General features: G+C 28.1%; 1 protein-coding gene across 1 annotated transcript; it reads right to left on the reverse strand.

Annotated features, from left to right (window-relative positions):
* Nucleotides 1–5,271: 5,271 nt before the first annotated feature.
* LOC127290898 (uncharacterized) lies at nt 5,272–22,288 on the reverse strand. Its single transcript, XM_051319719.1, has 3 exons — nt 22,252–22,288; nt 19,832–19,992; nt 5,272–5,981 (listed from the first exon to the last, which is right to left on the reverse strand). The coding sequence occupies exons 1-3, from the start codon at nt 22,286–22,288 to the stop codon at nt 5,583–5,585; spliced, it is 597 nt and encodes a 198-aa protein (XP_051175676.1). The 3' UTR covers nt 5,272–5,582.
* Nucleotides 22,289–22,325: the final 37 nt, after the last annotated feature.

Genomic DNA, 22,325 nt, shown 5'->3' on the forward strand with positions numbered 1-22,325 from the left:
CCTGCTTAAAGCAGCCAACTGAAAATTCCCAAATGAAATCCTATATTGTTTCCTATATGTAAATCCATGTATAATCTTAGAATGAAATTTCAGAATCTACATAAAATCTTATATGATTTCCTATGTTTAAATCCATGTGTAATCATATGTAAGATTGCACATGAAATCGTGTTATATTTTCCATGTGGTTTCCCATGTGATTTTCTATACTCAAGTAGCACGATATATCAACCAGATGTCACGGTGATATCACCGGAGAATGTCACCGTGACATCAGGAAAATGTCAAAATGTCCGCCTTACGGTGATATCACACGGTGACATCGAGGTGATATCACAGTCATATCACGGTGATATCACCGTGATATCATGTTGATATTTTACAGGGACTTAAAATTTTTAATAATTTAAAAAATAATAATAAATAAAAAAAATAATAAAAAAAAAAAATAATAATTTTTTAAAAATTTTAAGTCCCTGTAAAATATAAACATGATATCACCATGATATGACTGTGATATCACCTTGATATCACCTCGATGTCACCGTGTGATATCACCGTAAGGCGGACATTTTGACATTTTCCTGATGTCACGGTGACATTCCCCGGTGATATCACCGTGACATCTGGTTGATATATCGTGCTACTTGGGTATGGTTTCTCTATATAATTTTCCATGTGGGGATTTTCAATAGGGCGAAAGAGGATTTGATATAGGATCTGATATGGAAAAATTTTTCAAAAAAACGATAAAGGATTTCGCTTGGGGATATATATGGAAAAATTAAACTAAATAATTGAAAAATGATTTGACATGGAATATTGACATGGGAAAACGTTTTGAATTTTATTCTTACCTCAAATCTTGTCTAAATTTCCCATGGGGATTTACATGGGAAACCATATGATTTTCTTAATGGAAGTGGGGTTTCACATAGTTTTTGACGTAGGATCCCATGTTGTTTTCCATGTGGGGATTTTCATTAGGGATCCCCCCTATATTATTAAAGGAAACCAAAGTAATATATTAAATAACAATATTAACCCGACGAGAGTGTGGTGAGAAAGTGTTACACCGAGAATATGGTTGGGTATGACATACCCAAGCGCAAAAACTGCCTCTAAATGTTTGTATGTGATCGTTTCCGGTTAATTATAGTATTAAATTATAAAAAGGTATCGAATAAATAATATTTATTTATTATCTTAAAATTATAATTTTTTATATTATTAACATCTTTAATATAAGTATAAACCAGCTCTGTGGCTGAACATGACATGCCTGAACGAAGTTTTATATCATAAGTTGCCTTGTTTTAAGCGTAGAATTTATTTTTGACCATAAACTAAGAATAAAACATAATGTAAATAAATAAAGAAAAAACAAATGCAATAATTTGTTGCACGGAAAGAATACACGAGAGCTATGTGGTTGAGTATGACATACCTGAATGATGTTTGCGCACATGTAACTTAAAACGCGAGTTGCGCAGCACTGTGGTCACATTTCTACCCCGTCTTACACATTCACAACTCCAGCTACCGTAAAACGGGGTTATTTCGCTCAGTGCGGGTAAAGTCGCTCACCCATTTTTTTGCTTTAAATTTGATTTAAACTAAAATTTAGTATTTCTATTAACAAATTTAACATTTTTACCTGGTAATAAGGTATTAAACTTTATTTTAAAGCTGAAATAAAGCATAAAAGTAGGTGAGCGAATTTACCCGCAATGAGCAAAATAACCCCGTTTTACGGTACTCGAAGTGATAAAACGCCAAAATTAAAATCTTTGAATTAAAAGCTTTTAAGTAAGTGCCTGGGTATGAGGTACCCAACCACACTCTCGCCGGGTTAAGAATAATAATTAAATCTTTCGAAGAAATTATTTATAATCATCACTTGTATTTTCATTTAAGTTATTATATTTAATATTTCAAAAATAAACTTTCTAAATATAGTTTTGTAAAATTAACGAGGATAAATGAAAGAAACTTTTACATTTTAGCAAATTTTTATTATAAATAAAAAATTATTTCAGCAAAATTCAAAACAGGAAACTCAGTGCTGTAGCTCTTTTTTTGGATTGCGTGGGAGGGAAACTCGTGAAAATGCACGTTTTTTCAGGAATTAAAAAAACTGGTAAAGTTTATTGAATTAAAGTAAATCATACCTTAAAGTATACAATATAAGCTTTATAAAAAAAATTTTATTAAAAAATATTGTTGGTGCGCAAACTAGATATTTTTCGAAGTTGCAATAAAAATAAGAGATAAAATTATAAATGTGTTTATTTTCACTTTCGTTAGTTTATGTTTTTATGGCAAACAGCTGCGAAAAAGATGTTAGTTCTAAATTCAATAGAAAGATTAAAATGTTTCTCATTTATGTCCCTTTACCTTGTAAAAGACTTAAAATCATAAAAGTTACTTTTCCTCAAATCGCTGAAAAACAAACTATAAACTTAGGGTTAGGAAAATCTAGAATTCTATCGTCATATACTAAAATTTTATTACGGTCTAGGCTAAAATAAGTAGAATTAAGTATGTAAGCGTCTTCGAACTCGATCCTAATCTAAACTTAACCTGTCGTAACGGGGGTGTGTCAGTACCTAATATTACCCCCTCCCTTAAAATTGTCAACTCATCGATGTCCAAGAGGGGACCATTTGCCTACCAGGACGGGTTCCCGGGACCAGATCGATTTCTGACCTCCAGACGAAATCAGTTTAAGAAATGTCTAAGATTTAACCAAGTTTTTAGTACAATAAATTGTCTTATTATAAATGTATCAACATCATTGTTACTATTTTTATTTCATCCTATCAACTTTGGTGGTCTCATCAAAATCCATTTTTTTGAGATTACGTTATGACTACATTTGAAGTATAGTCCATCATACCACACAACAAATATTACAAAATGGTGGCGTTACAGGCGTTTGAAGTTGCATCTTTGATTTTGTGCGTGCAGCCTACAGGTCACAAATCTCAACTAAAATTAAAAATCAAAATTTTTACCGTTAAAATACACAAATACGCTTTGCATGACGAAGAAAAAACAAAAAAAAATTTTTTTATTTGGAACTATTTTGAAAAAAACAAATTTTTTTTATAAACAATGTTCAAAAAGAATTGTTAAAAAATTTGTTTAAAAAAAGGAGCTCGTCATGCAATAGCCAGTAAGATAAAGAAGATTTGTGGTTAGTTTTATTAAAATCGGTTAAAAGTTAGCTAAGTTACATTGCACTGCGCGCGAAAAAACACGTTTCGAGAAAAACGCGTATAAAGTTTTCGATACATAAAAGTAGTGTTTAAACTATTGCCTTGAAAACGTTATGTATTCGAAAATAACTATTGCACTAAAACAAAGATTTACTATCACTTGCTTATGGTGCTTGCTAATGACAATTAATAAAATTATATTGCCAAGAAACGGAAAGAATAGAGGGATTTCGTTCTCATAGTTAACTGCATTTGGTACTCTCTAAAACTGAATCAGTGGACTTTCACTGATTCTCAGTGGAATTTCACTTATTGAAATCGTGAAAAGTGAACCATTGGAAATCAGTGAAAGTTTACAGATTCAATCAGTGAAATTAATCAACTGATTGAATAAGTGGTTGTATAAATTGAAATCAGTAGATATATGACAGATTCATTCAGTAGATGTATAACTGATTCTGCCAGTGGAAAATCAGTAGATATATGATTAATTAAATCAGTAAACGTATAATTGATTCGATCAGTGAAATTGTTGTTAATGTCAATTTAATAAAAATCCGTACTTGCTGTAACAGAACTTTTTATTAAAAATTTTAGTTAAACATTAATTAACATTTTCAATTAAAGAATTACTTTTTACAATAATTATCAGAACGAAAATTTTAATTTTACATTTAGTAACATTTGTTTGACTCTAATATTGACGAAACAAAATTTCTAACTTCGAGGTCATTTTTTTTAAATAAACATTTTTTTATCATTTTAAATTAAATTTTCAATTTAAATGTCCTGAACTAATTAAATATTAATTAACATTTATAATTAATTTTTTTCGCAATAAGTATCAAAACTAATTTTTAATTTCAATATTAATTTTACATATAACAACATTTGTTAATGAAATAAACACTTTTTTAACATTTAAAATTGAATTTTCCATTTAAATATCGTAAATTATTTAATAGGTGTTTCGGTTAATAATGTCGATTTTTAACAGGATTTGGGCGTTTATCTACATGACGAAAAATATTACCTTAATAATTAAAATATTGGACATCGTTTTCTATGACTTTCTCCCATCTTTCTGACAAATCATGGATTCCCTTCTAAATGAACTGTTCACTTTTTGAGGCCAACCATTTATCGAGCCAAATTTTCACTTCTTCGTAAGAATGGAAATGTTCTTCTGAAGGTCCGTGCTGCATCTATCGAAATAAGTGGTAGTCCGAAGGGGCCAAGTCCGGTGAATACGGCGGGTGGGGTAGTACGTCCCATTTAATATTTTCGAAATAGTTTTTCACACTTTTCGCAACATGGGGCCGAGCATTGTCATGTTGAAAAACGACTTTGTCGTGTCTTGAAGCATATTCTGGTCGTTTTTCCTTCAATGCTTTGTTTAATTTTATCAATTGTTGCCGGTACCGATCGCCAGTAATCGTTTCACCAGGTTTTAGCAGTTCATAATACACGGCATCCTTGTTATCCCACCAAATACACAGCAACGTCTTTTTTCTATGTATAGACTGGTGACATCGAAGTTACCAGTTTTAAATCGTTGAAACCATCGTTCACAAGTTTTCTGGGTTATAATATGTTCACCATAACCGTCAACTAACAATCGATAACTTTCAGCAGCCGTTTTCTTCAAATGAAAGAAGGTTATTAAACTTCCCGCAAAACGGTTTTTTCCGGCATGTAACTTGACATTTTCAAAGCTATACAAAACTATGTTTTGTGCACAATGACAATTAAGAACAAACTGGTTTTTAATGACATATGTCCAACATTCAAAACGCTATGCTATAGACATCGAAAGCCTGTATCAACGAACACATGAGTAACTCAATTTTTTTAGGAAAATCGACATTATTAACCGAAATACCTATTAAATTAACGATTAAATTTACGAGAAAAAAAAGAATTTTCTATTTAGTTATAAAAAAAACGACAACGATTTCGCATCAGTAGAATTAAGATTAATTAGGGTGGCGAGTGGACCGAAAAACCGGGTAATGACCGGGATTTTCAAAATTGCCCAGGAAAACCGGGAAAATTACCATAAATCCGGCAATTTTTTTGGCACTCCAAAAAAAAAAATTTATATATAATTTTGACCGGGAAATTCTAAAAAAATGACCGGGAAAAACTGGGAATTTTGAATTGATTGGAATAGAAATAAAAAAAAATTAAAGACAATTGAATTTTGAATTGATTAAAATTGAAAATCATTTAATTTTAAATAGATTAGAATTGAAAGTCATTGAATTTTGAATTGACCGGGAAAAACCGGAAATTTAAAATCATAAAAAAACTCGCCACCCTTTTAATTAATCTAATAATCTTAATTAAATCACATCTTGATTAATTGTCGCTATCGAGATTTTCTGTACCACTTTCACCATTTGCGATGTTCTGAGCCCTTGAAGAGTTAATATTTATGTTAACATTTTTCAAGGATGTGTGTAATGATTGCACAGAACTCAAGACATCCGTATTCGTTTTGTAAAAATAGGTCTCTATAAAATTATAGAAAAACCTCAATGATTTCGCGAATTCAACGTTAGCTGCAAACTGTAATTTGAACAGAATATCAAATTTTGCCAGCGAACTTTCATTTTTATGGATCTCGATCATTCTGCCGTCGCCAATAATAAAATATTTCTTCACTCTCGAGCCGAAAACAGCAAGTAAGTAGGGTTGCAATGTGCCTACAGATTCAGTGCGTGCCCTAGAAACAGTTGCTATTATGTCTGTCCCATCCTAAAATATATAAGAATTTCATTGGTTTCATTTGTATCTAATTTCGGTCCGTCCAATTTAATGAAATATAAAAAAAATAACATAGGCACACAAAAAAAATTTTTTTGCCGAGACACTACATTAGTATATTCCCATACATTTTTTCCGGCTGAATCCGAATCCAAAGACAGAATTTCCAGATTGGCTCTTTTTTTGAGATATACTAAAAAGAAGCTCAAAAACACAAATTAAAATAAAAAATGAAAAAAAAATTATGTCACTACCCTGGTCTATTTCCATGTATTTTTTCGTTTGATTCCAAATCGAAAGTCAGAATAGTCAAATTAGCTGAGAATTTTGAGATAAACTCAAAAAACTACTAATAAACACAAAATAATGGAAAAAATGTTTTTTTCTCATGACACTATACTAGTGTATTCGTATGTAATTTTTCCTCCAAAATCTGAATCCGAAGTCAGAATTGATAAATTAGCTCAAAATTTTAAAATAAACTCAAAAACTACTAAAAAACGGTTTTTTGAGTTTATTTTAAAAAATTAAGCTAATCTGGTAATTCTGACTCCGAAATTGGATTCAGTGGAAAGAAATATATTGGAATACTAGTGTAGTGTCTCGGTCAAAAATTTTCCTTCTTTTGACTTTAAGGATTGTCACTGCCGGTGTGAGGGGCAAGGGGAATGTTCCCATTGCTCCCATGTAAAATTTTGCATGTTTACAACCTCAAAAAAAATCTCGGCCTCATAATTTTAATAAAAAACCTATATATTAATTTTATTAAAAAAAGATGTAAAAAATAATGATAAAAATTTTTCAATAGTTACATATGTATATATAATGAATAAATGAATAAATGAATAAATGAATAAATGAATAAATGAATAAATGAATAAATGAATAAATGAATAAATGAATAAATGAATAAATGAATAAATGAATAAATGAATAAATGAATAAATGAATAAATGAATAAATGAATAAATGAATGAATTAATTAATCAATCAATTATTCACTTAATTAATGAGTGAATCACGGAATGAATGAAAAGATGGATGGATGAATAAATGAATGAATGAATTATTCATTTAATTAATTTGTGAATCACGGAATGAATAGATGGATGGATGGATAGATGGATAATCGGTTTCTCTGTTTATTTTTTAACTGATTATCTTCCTGCCTGCGAATCTATCTATCCATTTGGCTATATGCTTTGGTTTCTATTTTGTCTGATAAACTACTTATCTATCACTCTATTGCCTATTTGTCTAATTGCCTATCTGATCTCTCTAGCTGCAGATCTGATTTATCTGTCTACTTAACTATCTTTTAATTCATTCTTCCGGCTATCCTCATATATAATAAATCTTATATATAACTGAGAAATGACTAGCCCTCTCAAGTTGCAACCAGTTATTTGGTACATTCCCCAACCTGAGCCCTTTTCGATCTTAAAGCAGTTAGTGAACCCCACTTTGCCCCCAAGTGGAAATCCATTCTTCCAGTTTTCTCTAGAAGGCAGATTTTCAAATAAGGTTTTTAAACCTTTGGATCATTCTGCTCTATACCGTTCATAATGCTAGAATAGACAAAATGGAATCCATCCATCCATCCATTCATCAATCCATCTATTTATTCCGTGATTCACTCATTAATTAAATGAATAATTCATTCATTCATTCATTCATTTATTCATTCATTCATCCAACCATCCATCCACCCATTCATCCATCCATCCAACGATAATAACAAAAAGAACTTGTATCTATTTTTTTCGTTCTTGTTGTATGTTTTTATATGAACCATACCGCACGAGTTTTCAACCTTTTATGGCTGATAACATTAAAAGTTATCATTTTTTTGAATTTTGATAGAGGAAACATTTATTCAGAATGACTAAAACTACAACATATCCAAAAACCAGCCATTTTGACCGAGAACCAAAATCAATGCATTTTGTGCGGGGTCCTTTGCGGCAGGAAGCAGCACTGGCAGCAGAACCAAAGCTCTGAGATTTTCAAGACATGTATAAAATTTTTATAAAAAACATATATTTAATATTATTCTTTTTTAAATATTACCTATAATAACATAAACTTACCATCTTTAATGAGCGAGGTAGCTTTGCTAAAAATTTCAGGTTTTCTTTCGCTCGCATACTTTAAAATGCGAGGAACATACCAAGATTGAAATTTTCTTAAAAAATTTTTGGCATTGGAATTTACTTCAGCATTTGAAATCATCTCATATTCTTTGTCAATCTAAAAGGAAACAGTAACTCTTTATTTGAATACAATTTAAGTAATTTTTTAAAATTAGAATAAAAGGTTTTACTTTTTTTTTAATTTACGAAAAGACTCGCTGGCATTCCCACATAACACGTAATATTGCAGCAATATTGCTGCAATATTTCTTTTCAATATTCAAAATATTCAAATTTAACATTGCCTGAATATTTCAGAAATATTAAAATGTCCGACTCAGGGAATATTATATTTTAATATTGCAGGAATGTTGCGATGAAACTTTCCATATGTGCCTGAATTTTTTCTTTGAATATTTCTTAGAAATATTGCAGAAATATTTATGTAAATGTCACTGTAATATTTTAACGTAATCCTTCCGCAATATTTAAGAGAAACATTCAAAAAAAATTTTAATAAAATATATCAAAATTTATCAGATAATTCGAAAACGATATATTCCCACAATATTGCCAAAAAATTTTTATTAAAAAATACAAATTTTTTAAAATCAATTCAAGATTGTAATTTAATTATAATTATAATTTAAAACCAATTTAAATATGAAAATTAAATAATATGAAGAATTATATGCATTGTGTTTATTCTATTATAATGTGCAGTCATTTTAGTAACAATTGATATAATATGAAAACGAACAAATTAATAGGAATTATTATGCAAAATTAGTTCATTAATTCAAGATCAAAACACTTAAGCGTCCAAATTTAAATTTAATGCATTTCTTCTTCATCGTCTGCATCTGGAGCATTGACTTCTTCTTGATTCACATCGTCATCTCCACTAGCTGAATTTTTGTCATCATTAGCTTTTACCTTCTTTGCGCTGAAAATAAAAGTTTAACATTATCAATTGATTTTTATTTAAATTTGACGAATTTAAAACTCTTGAAATTATTTTTTATGTGAAAATATTTTCAATAATCTCCTGGGTAACACTCGGGAAATGATTATCGGCAATGAATTCTCAATAAGAATTCTCAACTTTAGATAGTAATAATAAAGAAAATACTCTCATAAGTTAAAATAACTTCCTACTTTTTTAAATCCAACCGATGTTTTGCTCCAGCAAGCCATTTTGAGCTTTCCTCTTTTATTTCCTCCTCCGTCTCATTTCGGTTTCTCACTCTCACGCTACCTGCAATTAAAAATAATTTTATATGTACAAAAATAATCATAATTTAGTTTTAATAATTCTTTAAAGTATTTCATAAATATCTTGTATTTTTTATTATACTGTATGACCAAAATGATTTTGTAATATTTCAAAGGTATTAAAAAAACATCTACTAGTAAGTTCTTTGACCTGTGTAATCTTTTTTTTTTTACATATTGTACTCACGGATAATAAGATCGGCAAAATTAGTGTCATTCAAAGGAAGTTTTGGCTTTTTGCGTCCAGACCAGCTATACAAAACAGCGATCTCATTGGAAAATAGTTTCCTGCAAACATTTGCAACACGGTTTTTAAGATCCCTTCCACCAATTTCAGCAAGAGCTTGTACCTAAAATTGTATATAAAATAAGTATGTTTTAAGGATATAACAAACTTCACAATTTACTGACAGATAAAACTAATATAGAAAAAAATTCTCTGCTTTTCACACATTTTTCATATTAAAAAATGTTTTTCCAAATCGTACAAAAATAGACGTTAACTATATTCTATAAAAAACTCATAAAATTATTTTATGATGAAGAAAAGAAATTATTTATGCTAATTGTAATAAATTAAAATTATTTTCAGCTTAATGGATTTACATTTTAAACATAAAAGTCAAAATTAAATCAAGATTCTGATCTTTAAATCATAAATAATTTTAATTATTCAATAAAAGTAACCTGCAATTAGGATTTCGGACATTAAAAAACTGTTCAGTTATAAACCATGGCATTAGCAGCTTATTATATTCTATACCGAACGCGAGTTTAGTTTCCATAACAAATAAAACTTAATAATCATGTAATAAAAGCTAATTGGTAATTAACCATTTTTTGTTTGAAAGTGTTGTCCTTTAATTTTTCATTTAGATTTTCGAAATTTTTCGTTGTGTTTAAAGGCAAATTTTTGCAAGATTCTGAATCCAAAATCGAAGCTCCTTTAATGCCTCTACTTCTTGATGAATCAATATTTAAGTTTCTTGTCAGTAATATAAGTTCATTTAATTTATTCAAAGTCAATTTTTCAAAAGTGAGACCTGTATTAAAAAAATTTTTTAATAAATATTAAATAGTTATCAATAAGATAATTCTTTATTTAATATTTAATTATAGAAAATTTTAATCTAAACAATAATTAAAATAAAGTAAATAAATTTATGGCACTAAGTTACCACTATTTTTGTCCTGATAAGCCATACTGGACAAACTATTTTTTGACTTTGTCGTTTCCCTCGAATGACCATTGTCACTACTATTTTTTGAAGATGATTTTTTGAGCTTGGCTGAGGGAATAGAAGATGAACGGCTTTGTAACGCAAGTGGTGGTGAGTGACGTTGTAATTCAAGTAGCCATCGAGATGGTGATTGACGTGATGATTGACGAGGTGATCTAGGTGGTGATCTAGGTGGTGATCTAGGTGGTGATCTAGGTAGTGATCGAGGTGATAATTGACGAGTTGATAGACGTGATGATCGACGTGGTGATCGACGAGATGATGGACCAGGTGACTGATCAGGTGATTGACGTAATGCTTGAAGTGGTGGTCCAAATGATAATCCAAGTATTGATTCAAACGATGGTCCAACTGATGATCGAGGTTTCGATTGACGTGGCGACAATGTTGATAGGAGTAAAGGAGCAGGTGGAAATTCTGTATAGAAATGTAAATTTAAAATCTAATATATAATGGAGTATAAAATAAAAATTAATTTTTGTAAAAATAATATTTTTCTTAAAATACATTTTTTCATCTATCTCAGACTGCTAAAATAATTTATTGTTATTTATTAAATAATAATTCTTACATTAAAAAATATTGGTTTTTATTTTAATCTAACCAAGATTGAAAGCAAATGAAAAATTGGTTAATTAAAATTTGATTTTTAAAGGAAAATATGATAAAAAAAACTACCTTTTAATTTTCTATGCTAAAAAAGTTATTGGCAAAGTCTAGAGAAAAATTACTTTTATAATTGAATTCCATTTCACACAAATTACAGTAAAGTATTATTATTTATGAAAACAAATTGAAAAATAGGTTACCATAATTTTTTTGTTGAGAAATCAAGTTAGACAAACCATTTTTTGAGTTTGACAGTTTTTGAATTTAGTGTTTCTTTATTTTTAAAAAGTGAAATTTAGTTTCTATTTAAAAAGCAATTTAAAAAACAAAAATAAATCAATAAAAAAATAGCAAAAAGTACCTGAATTTTTATTCATTGGAGCCAAACCAGGAATAGAATTTGATTTTTTTCTGAACTTAATTTTCTCGCCGAATTCATCAGAGTGATCATTCTTAGATGTCGTTGGTTTCATTAAAGATTCATTATCATTTCCTATTAAATAAATCAATTTTTAATTTAAAAATTTATTTTTATTTTTATTTTAAGAAGATAAAATGTAATTAGAGAATTGATCAAATAATTTTTAACCTGTCGAAATTTTCAAAATAAACTATTTATAAATATTTAAATTAAAAAATAAATATCATAAATTTTAGAAAATTAAATTTTGCAGATAGAAATAGTATTAAATTCTTTTTTTTGAATCAGCAAACTTTTTTTGATAAACATTAACTAAATATAAATGAAAAGTAAAATTAAATAAAAAATAATTACAGAAAATATGACATGATATTGCGATATGGACTTTGTTTTAACTTTTTTTTGTGAAACAGTATTTATTATGTATTAAAACAGAGAAGTTTTTTTGATCGATATGGAAAAATAGTATAAAGTATTGAAAATAGAGAAAAATATTAGCCTCAGATACCTAATCGCATTCGTTTGGGAGCTTGCGGTATTACTGGAAATTGAAGTTTCGGATTCACAATTTTATTTTCAAGAATTTTCGGTTTTTGCCTTGTTTGCTCTCTCAATTCTTGATTCCTGACAGCTTGTAACCTTTCAGGAGAAGACCTTTTCGCCCTATTTTCTTTGTCCGATAATGATTCTGGAGATTCGTTTCGAACTACTTTTATCCTATTTTGCCTGCTCAATGTTTCCGGAGAAGGCGATCGTTTCGCCCTTATCTGCCTTGATTTTCTATACTTTTCCGCATAATTTTCGTTAAGATCACTATCGATTTCTGACAGAATTAAGGAATCCAACAGTTTTTCTCTTCCTTTTTCGAAAGTATCTGCAATAATCAGAACATTTTTCCATTAATTTAAAACAAACTATTATTAAATAAATGACGTTGTAAGTTAGTTAAATAGCATAAATATTATATAGTTATTAATTATCATTTTAAAAAGTGTTTAATTATTGTTAGATTAATAAAATAAATAAATAAGTTAAAATAATATTAAAAATATTAAAAATAATTTGTTCTTAATTAATTTTTAAATTTTTTATTAATCTTACCTGTTGTTTTTAAATATTTTATAATTTCATATTTTTCCCAATTCTCCAGCGGATCAACTTTTTTGCACACCATGTCATTTAACTTTTTGGCTTCTATTTTCGGAGGGTAGAAACACTTGTAGTTACCGTACTTGTCTTTTATTATCCATTTTTTCGGTACTAAAACTACTCCATCTTTTAATTCTACCACTGAAAAACACATTTTTCTACAATTTCTTGGAAATTTCAGAAGAAATTTTCATGACGGTACATTATCTGTCATAAGAATCCTTTTGTTTAAACGTAACCATGGAGGTTTTATTGTTTTTTATTTTTACATAGAATTATGAAAAAAATTGATATGCGATTCAAAGTTCAATTCTTTTACTGACATCTGTCATCAAAACGTATGAATTAATTTAAATGTTTGTTTTAAATTTTGTGATCTATAAAATTTTTTGCAGAAATTAATTCTATAATAAATTTTAAAATATTTCTTAAGAATAATATTTATGCGGAAATGTTTATTTAGTGTCTGAGAAAAATAAAAAACAATTATGCAAAAACATTCTGCCCAATATATGAAAACTCTTTGAAGGTGAGCATTTATAATATGTTTCTATATTTTTTAACAAAAAGTTATAACAATATTTTTTACTTGTGAGAATTATTATAGAAGAAAAAACATATTATAAACTTATATGTGTGTGAATATAATGTAATTAATAAAATTATATCATTTTTTAAATATTAATATTTACTATAATTTAAATTAAAAAAATGTTGATTTCTGTAAATTAAATTATTTAATCGATATATTCAATCAATCCAAACCAAATTAGGATAAAGGAAATTCTCTGTCAGATCCGTTAAATTTTCTAAATTTTTTATAGAAAATATTTTAATAAATTTTTTAAATTCATTCCTTTCGAAAATGGAAAAAATTGAAAAAAAATTATATTGAAAATTAGTACAATTTTTTATAACTAATTTTATAACATGAAAATTTTAATTGTTTTGTAATAATTTATTTTCATATTTTCACTAATTGAATATATTATAATTGAATATCATATTTCACTTGAAATTAATTAATATCAATTATAATTATTATTATTTCCCATTTTCAAAGTGGTTTGTAAAAATTTTTTAATAATTTTCACATAGAACAAAATTTTTCATTGGCTTCATTCATATACATTTTAAATTTATTTCAGATCATTAAAAAGTTAATGCGATTAACGATATCATGTCGAAAACAACTTCTTATGCTGGATATTCCAGTAGACACATTCGTAGGTTAAAACACAAACAAACAACACAAGAAATGGAATTGTTATCGTCATCCGATTTGTTAAATGCAGAATCAGACTATAGTGATAACGATGTTTTAAATACAGAGGAAATATACGTGGATTGTTGCGATACGTATTCAGAACAAGAAACAATTGAACAAGAAGATCCTGATGATAATTTTCAAATGGACATAGATAAAATTCAAGAAAATGATGAGGGTATAATTAAAATATATCGAATAATACAATAATTTAATTCCTGTGAATATTTTATAAGTAAATTGTCGTTCAGAAAAAATCAGATGAAATAATTAATACTGATTAATTTCATTAATTATATTATTTTTAAAATTATATGAATAGCTGAAATTTTTAAGAGACAGAATTCAGATGCTATTAGGGTTTTTTGATTATTTCTAAAATCAAATAAGACTTTTTCCGTTGATTTCAATTGAATTATTGATTCATTGATTATGAATTATTGATTATCATTCACTTTGCTATTTTTTAGCAGAAGAGAATGACAGTGAAGAATTGTATGACCCATTGCCCACAAATACTGTTACAAATAAGAATGAAAGTATAAACGAGAATTATGTTGAAACCGATTATAATTCGGATGACAGTTTTTATGATTTTGAAAATGAATTTTTTTCGAACGAAGAATTTGAGCCCAATTTTTCGGACAGCGAATACGAAAGTCAAGCAAATGATTCTTCATCCTCTGATGAAGAAAATCCTGAGAAGACTGAGGAAAAATTCAAAACGTCTTTAATTCAGTGGTCTCTTTTGTATAATATCCCAATGGCTGCTTTAACAGCTTTGCTTTTAATTTTACATCTATTTACGGATTTTAAATTACCACGCTGCGCTCGAACCTTGCTAAAGACTCCAAGAAATGTTAAGATAACTTCTATGACTGATGGAGGAGAATATCTTCATCTGGGAATGGTTCCTGTCCTAGACTCTATTTTGAAATATCGCGGCCATATGGGAAAAGATTGTGAAGATAGCATTGATTTGTTAGTTAACGTCGACGGGTTACCTATATACAAATCATCCAGAAAATCATTATGGTTAATTCTTTGCTCCGAAATAAACTGTGAAAGAGTGTTCTTGATTGGAGCTTATTGCGGAGATCATCATCCTGCAGATTCTAACGAATTTTTATCAGCGTTCGCAGAAGAAGCAAAAATTTTTTGCAGTAAAGGTTATACTTATAAAGATCGTCAAATTCAAGTTAACTTAAAAGGATTAGTATGTGATGCCCCAGCCAAAAGTTTGTCTCTGAAAACAAAACATCATTCGGGATATTTTTGTTGTTCAAAGTGCAAATTTAAAGGAAAAGGAATACGACCTAAACCATGGAGAAAAAATCCGAAGAAAAAATCAAAGCGGCGTGTTTGTTTTCCTGGAATAGGTCCATTTAAAAAAAAAACTGATGAGGAGTTTGCAAATAATTCTTTCTGAGGTATTTTTAAATTATTTAACATAATGACAATAACAATAACAATAACAATAATAATAATAATAATAATAATAATAATAATAATAATAATAATAATAATAATAATAAATGTAATAATCATAATAATAATAATAATAATAAAAATAATAATAATCATAATAATAATAATAATAATAAAAATAATAATCATTTAATAAATATAACAAATATAAATAATTAAATATAAATATAGGAACTTATCAAGAAGGAAAAAGTGTTCTAACAGATATTCCACGTTTTGGAGGTGTTACTAATGTACCATTGGACTACATGCATCTTATCTTATTAGGAATTATGAAAAAATTGATTTATCTTTGGTTGTGTGGTCCGTCATGGGTGAAACTTCTTCCAGATATAATCGACAAAATTTCTGCACAATTGATTGAATTAAGAAAAAATCAGCCGACAGATTTTGTTAGGCGATCGAGGTCTTTACGAGATTTTAAATATTGGAAAGCTACAGAATTTCGAAATTTTTTACTATACAGTGGTCCAATAGTTTTAAAAAATGTTTTCAAGAATCAAGGTTTTTATGACAATTTTATGGCTCTTCATGTTGCGATAACAATTTTATGCAGTCCAGTTTATTCCGAAATTCAAGAAAACATTGATTATTCCCAAAAATTAATAGAATACTTCATCCAAACATTTGAGACTCTTTATGGAAAAGAATTTATGTCATATAATTTTCACAATTTACTCCACATTTGCAATGATGTTAAAACATTTGGTCCTCTAGATGTCTTCAGTGCATTTAAGTTTGAAAATTATATGACAACTGTGAAGAAAAGACTTCGAAAAAAAACAAACCTTTACAACAATTAGCAAAAAGAAGTGCTGAAATGCAAGCTTTCGAGGAAGCGAACATTAATAAACCAGTTGTGATTTTAAAGCAGTCTCATTACGATGGGCCTTTAATGAACAATACACCTGAAAGAATAAAGCAATATAAATCACTGAAAAATCGATCTTTTTTTATTGACTGTGGCAGCTCAAGAGACAACTGCGTTCTATTGAAGGATAATACAGTTGCAACCATAATGAATATCGTCGACTTTGGGGAAAATAACATTTATTTGATTGGAAAAAAGCATACTATTGTAAATTCATTGTACGACACTCCAATAATTTCGCATCATTTAAATGTGCATGTAGTTTCTTCGGAAAGCAATGAACTTTTCTTATGGTCTTTGCAAGAATTAAAAGCAAAATTTTGGAAAATCCCAAGAAAGCAAAGTAAACAGTCAGTGGTTGTACCTCTAATACACACAGTTTCTGAGGGGCACAACTCGTGAATTTTTTAATTCAAAAATGTGAATCGGTATGTATTCTTATACTTAAGTAGCATAACAATATGTGAAAAATTATTTATTTATTATTATGTATAGAACAATCTGTAAGCAGATGATTAGGTTTAGTAATATTTCAGAAACAATACTAGTTTGTGAAATTAAGCGCATCTTTTCCTTAAAAAATCAAAATAATTAAGAACCAATATAAATATTAAATATGTTAAATAAAATGTCAATATTAATACCTACCTTTTGAATGTATCAGGAATTCAAGCTGATATCAGATAAGTCATTCACGAAAAAGATAGCGTCGACACAAGTGAATTTGAATTAAAATGAAGAAGATTAGAACTATAGATTGAAAGTTTCCCGTTTCCTCATAAAAATCAGTGTCATTGATTAAAATATATGAATACAATTTTTTCATATACAGATGAAGAAGATGGAAAATTATGAACTAATGTGTTTCTTTTTTAAGTATTTTAAGTTTTTTGATTTTTCATTAGTATTATTTTGGTAAATTATTATTAAATTAAATATGTTTTTGCAACACTAACCTCTAAAGTTAAATTTTACACACTGAAAAGTGTGTGTAAAGAAGCTCTTTTTCAAACAGTGTGTAAAGTGATTCACTTTACGCACTGAAATTTACTTTACGCACTGAAATATTACTTTACACACTGAAATTTACTTTACGCACTGAAATTTCTCTCACATTATATAAGGATTTTTTTAGACCATACAAAACCACAAAATTAAAAAACGAACTTTACTTTTAAATTTATACACTCCTGCTTAATGATATTTTTCCTGATCTTCGATTGATTTTTTTAATTCTATACAATCGAAATTATTCTAATAGAGAGTTGGAATTCTTCATAATAAGTACTTAACTTTAGAGGTGGGTGTTGCAAAAAATGTTGTATGATACACGTGCGTAAATCTGATTATACTCGTGTGATTTGCATCACTCGGCTTCGCCTCGTGCTGCAAACGTTACACTCGTATAATCACTCACTTTACGCACTTGTATCATAAATAACTATTTTCAGTTTGTGAACCTTTTGAATAAACAAAAATATTTTTTATTTTTATGCAAATTATTATAAAATTATTAACAAATAATTGTAATAATACCCATATTTTTTCATATTATATTATTTATTTATTATTAATCATAATACAATAATAATTATAAAAAATAATATTAAAAAATAATTCATTTAATCATTTATAGTCAACCTTTTACTCATTTTAATAATGTTTTGTTTTTATTTTTTTTACTTTCAAATTTAATTTTGCTTATATATTTGCTTTCCTAAAATATAAATGTAAAGTTTATTGCAAAGTTCCTAAAATTTTATTTGATTATTCTCTGAACTTACAACATAATATTGCAGAAACATTAAAAAAAAATATTTCTGTAATAATTCATAGCAATATTTCTGCAATATTTCTAAGAAATATTCAAAGAAAAAATTCAGGTACATATGGAAAGTTTCATCGCAACATTCCTGCAATATTAAAATATAATATTTCCTGAGTCGGACATTTTAATATTTCTGAAATATTCAGGCAATGTTAAAATTGAATATTTCGAATATTAAAAAGAAATATTGTAGCAATATTGCTGCAATATTACGTGTTATGTGGGTTAAACAAAACTATTTTTTTTATTCAGATCCTCAATTAATACTTGCAATATTTCAAGTAATTAGAGCAATGCATTTTATTTTTTTAGAAAAGATTATAATTAATTTACATGTCACTATCAAGTCACGCGATCCTACTTGTTTATTTCCGTAACTAGTTTTCTCGTAAAATATTTTGTAAATTTTTGTATATTTCGTCAGATAATATTTTGTTGAAAAATTTATTTAAGGAAGTTGGTGACCCTAACATAACTTCAAAACTGAAAAATTGTATTTAACGCAAACAAAAATTTAATAAACATTAATTTCAAGCACTTTCGGAAAATATAGTTATACACTATTCGGAAAAAATTATGGCGAGTTAAAATCATTTGTTAAGTAATTTTTTTAACATTTTGAATTTTTTCTTTGAGATCAGACAAAAATTGCAGTTTTTATCCAATTTTTATTAACAAAAGCTTATTCTACTCAGTAAAACATTCTCTACAATCGTTATCTGTTTTAGTTGTTAAAATTATATTTTTAAAATTTTATAAAAAATTTAAATTTTATTTATTTCATAATTTTTTAACAACTGAAAAAGTTAACGATTTTAGAGAATATTTTTATGAGTAGCCTTTGTTTATAAAAGTTGGATAAAAATGGCAATTTTTGTCTGATACCAAAAAAAAATTCAAATTGTTTTTAAAATAATGACTTAACAAAATATTTTAACTAAAAATAATTTTTTTCGAAAATTATATGGCTAAATCTTCCAAAATTGCTTAAAATTAATTTTTATTAAACATATGTTTGCGTTAAATACATTTTTTAGAAAATTCATTTTTTTCGAATATCTATCAATTTTTTAAAACATATTTCTCGGCAAAATATCAACTCCCACGGATACTTAAAATTTCTTTACAAGTAACAGCACACTTTATCATATCCCGTGCAAAAATTTTTAGATCTGGCTTCAACCTGGTTGAAACAGTGAACCCGGCCAGGGCCCGGTGCGGCTTGTGCGCTCCAGATCGGTCCATACCAGGCTCCGGTTTTGATCGGGCTGAAACAGGACTTTTTCCTGTGGTCCCGACTGGATTCTCTGTTTCATCCAGAGTTGAAGCTCCCCGACCTGGCCCCGGCTTAGGCCCAATCAAAATTTCTACACGGAATAATTTAGGGGAAAACGATCTAACAAAATTAATGTCGGATTAAATGACTTAATAATTTCAAAGCCTTAAAAATGTTTTTAGTTTAAAATCTATAATACCTGGAGAAAATTATGAACATAGTATACAATATAATCTTAATAATGTCAATAGGATTATTTGTTGAAAATAAAAAACGAATTTTACCATACATCCGTTGATGTCGAATAATCTTGGATATTTGTCTCCAATGTCTTGAATTGTTGGATTGTCATCATTTATCCACTTGCGTCTGTTCGAAAGCGTTAATTGAAGAGTTTCTTGAATTTCCTTCTTCTTATCATTGTGAGTTGCATCCAGGATGTCTGCTAAATAAATAAATTTGAAGAAGTATTATACAGTTAAATGTATCAATAAATTATTAAATAAATATACGTGTTCTTTCAAATCCTCTCCATTTAAAAAAGTTGTATCGTCTTGGTCGAGTTGAGAATGAATTTTTTTAGTATTCATTTTCATCTTAGAAGTAGTATATGGGCATATCTCTAGAACTTTTAAACTTTGAGATATTAGAAAAATTAATTTTTTTTTCATGGCACATTCGTGAAACAAATTTTATTGTCTTCAGTATTGATCAAATACTATAAAAAAATTTGCGTAACTCATTTTTACATATTGTTACGCAGCACAGTGGGCCTTATTGCAAAAAACCTGCCCAAAATCTCTAGATGTGTTTAAAACTGACTGAAATTTGTTACTCGCGGATTTTTTTGGTCGCTGATTACAAATCCGACTTTAGTTTTTCAAAATTCAAAATGGCGGATCCAATATGGCGGACGACTTTTAAAAAAATTGATCGAATTTTAATGAAATTTCCCTATTGAAAATCCCCACATGGGAAACCACATGGGATCCTATGTCAAAAACTATGTAAAACCCCATTCCCCATATGGGAAACCATATGGTTTCCCATATAAAAACTCATGGGAAATTGGGACAGGAATTGGCATAAGAAAATATCAAAACGAGGTTCCTCCATGTCATTTCCTATGTCAAATTCCATGTCAAATATCATGTTAAATACCATGTTAAATACTAATTGAGATCCTTTATCACTTTTTTGAAAAATTTTCTCATGTCAAACCCCATGTCATTTCCCAAGTAAAAACCTTTATCATTTTTTTGAAAAATTTTCCCATGTAAAACCCCATGTCATTTCCTAAGTAAAAACCTTTATCATTTTTTTGAAAAATTTTCCCATGTCATTTCCCATGTGAAATCTTTTATCATTTTTTTGAAAAATTTTCCCATGTCAAATCCTCTTTCGCCTTATCGAAAATACCCACATAGGAAAGCATATGGGAATCCACATGGGAAATGGAATACGATTTCATGTGCATTCTTCCAAATGATAAAACAAATAGATTTAAGCATAGGAAATCATATAAGATTTCATATAGATTCTGAAATTTCAACCTAAGATTTCACATGGATTTACATATAGGAAATGATATAGGATTTTATTCGGGAATTTTTTAGTTGGCTGCTTTATGCAGGCGGCAGTTTACAAAAAAATTAATTATTTGATTAAATATCAAATAATAATACTTCAACTCATCTGAAAATAAAAAAAAGTTTACTTTACTTCTGCCTTAGACTCTCAGCTTTTATAGTATTCCAGACTGATCTCAACTGTGAGAGAAAATATTTTCACCATCTGGTGGTGAAACAATGAAACTATAATGACGATCAACATCTATATTGAAATTTCCTATGTCATTTCCCATGTGAAATCCTCTTTCATTTATTCGAAAAATTTTCCTATGTCATTTCCCATGTGAAATCTTATCATTTTTTCGAAAAATTTTCCCATGTCATTTCCCATGTGAAATTCTTTATCATTTTTTTCAAAAAATTTTCCCATGTCAATTCCCCTGTCAAACTCCATGTCATTTCCCATGTGAAATCTTTTATTATTTTTTGGAAAAATTTTCCATATCAATTCCCACGTCTAACCTCATGTCATTTGCCATGTGAAATCCTTTATCGTATTCCATTTCCTCTGTGGATTCCCATATGCTTTCCCATGTGGGTATTTTCGATAGGGCGAAAGAGGATTTGTCATTGGAAAATTTGTCAAAAAAATGATGAAGGATTTCACATGGGAAATGACATGGGAAAATTTTTCGAAAAAATGATAAGAATTCACATGGGAAATGACATGGGAAAATTTTTCGAATAAATGAAAGAGGATTTCACATAGTGTTGCATGTCAAGCCGATAAATGCTCGATATCGATTGTTTATACTTGATTATTGATATATTTTGTCAAGCCAAGAAATGTGATTTTCTTTTGTTTTTGATTGACTTTAATCGTTTGAATGTGGTTTTGAAACATCGATCAAACATTATAGAATTATTTCTATTTCATTAGCTTTCCCAGATACAAATACAAATAATATAAATTTGTGTCAAGCAAAATGTCCGAAGATACGAATCAAATTGAAAACAATAAAAGGAAATACAATGAAATAAATGTAGATAATGAGCAAGCAAAGGAAGTTTACAAAAAGTAATTTATTAACCTATTTCAATTTAAATAAATTTTTTGACAATTTATAATTTACATTTTTCATTGGAAAATAGGTGACTGATTGTCACCATTTTCAAATATAAAAAATATGAAGTTTACATTGATCAT

Source organism: Leptopilina boulardi, unplaced genomic scaffold (genome assembly GCF_019393585.1).
Source record: "Leptopilina boulardi isolate dan_hultmark-lab unplaced genomic scaffold, ZJU_Lbou_2.1 LbouV2_94, whole genome shotgun sequence".
NCBI classification, from domain to species: Eukaryota; Metazoa; Arthropoda; class Insecta; order Hymenoptera; family Figitidae; genus Leptopilina; species Leptopilina boulardi.

What these genes read in the sequence shown, in the direction of transcription:
- LOC127290898 (XM_051319719.1), bottom strand. Translation starts at nt 22,288, where the DNA reads ATGGTGACAATCAGTCACCTATTTTCCAATGAAAAAT. An exon ending in CCTATTTTCCAATGAAAAAT is followed by an intron (nt 19,993 to 22,251) that starts GTAAATTATAAA and finishes TTATTTATTTAG; the next exon opens with CAGACATCCTGGATGCAACT. An exon ending in TCGACATCAACGGATGTATG is followed by an intron (nt 5,982 to 19,831) that starts GTAAAATTCGTT and finishes TATATATTTTAG; the next exon opens with GATGGGACAGACATAATAGC.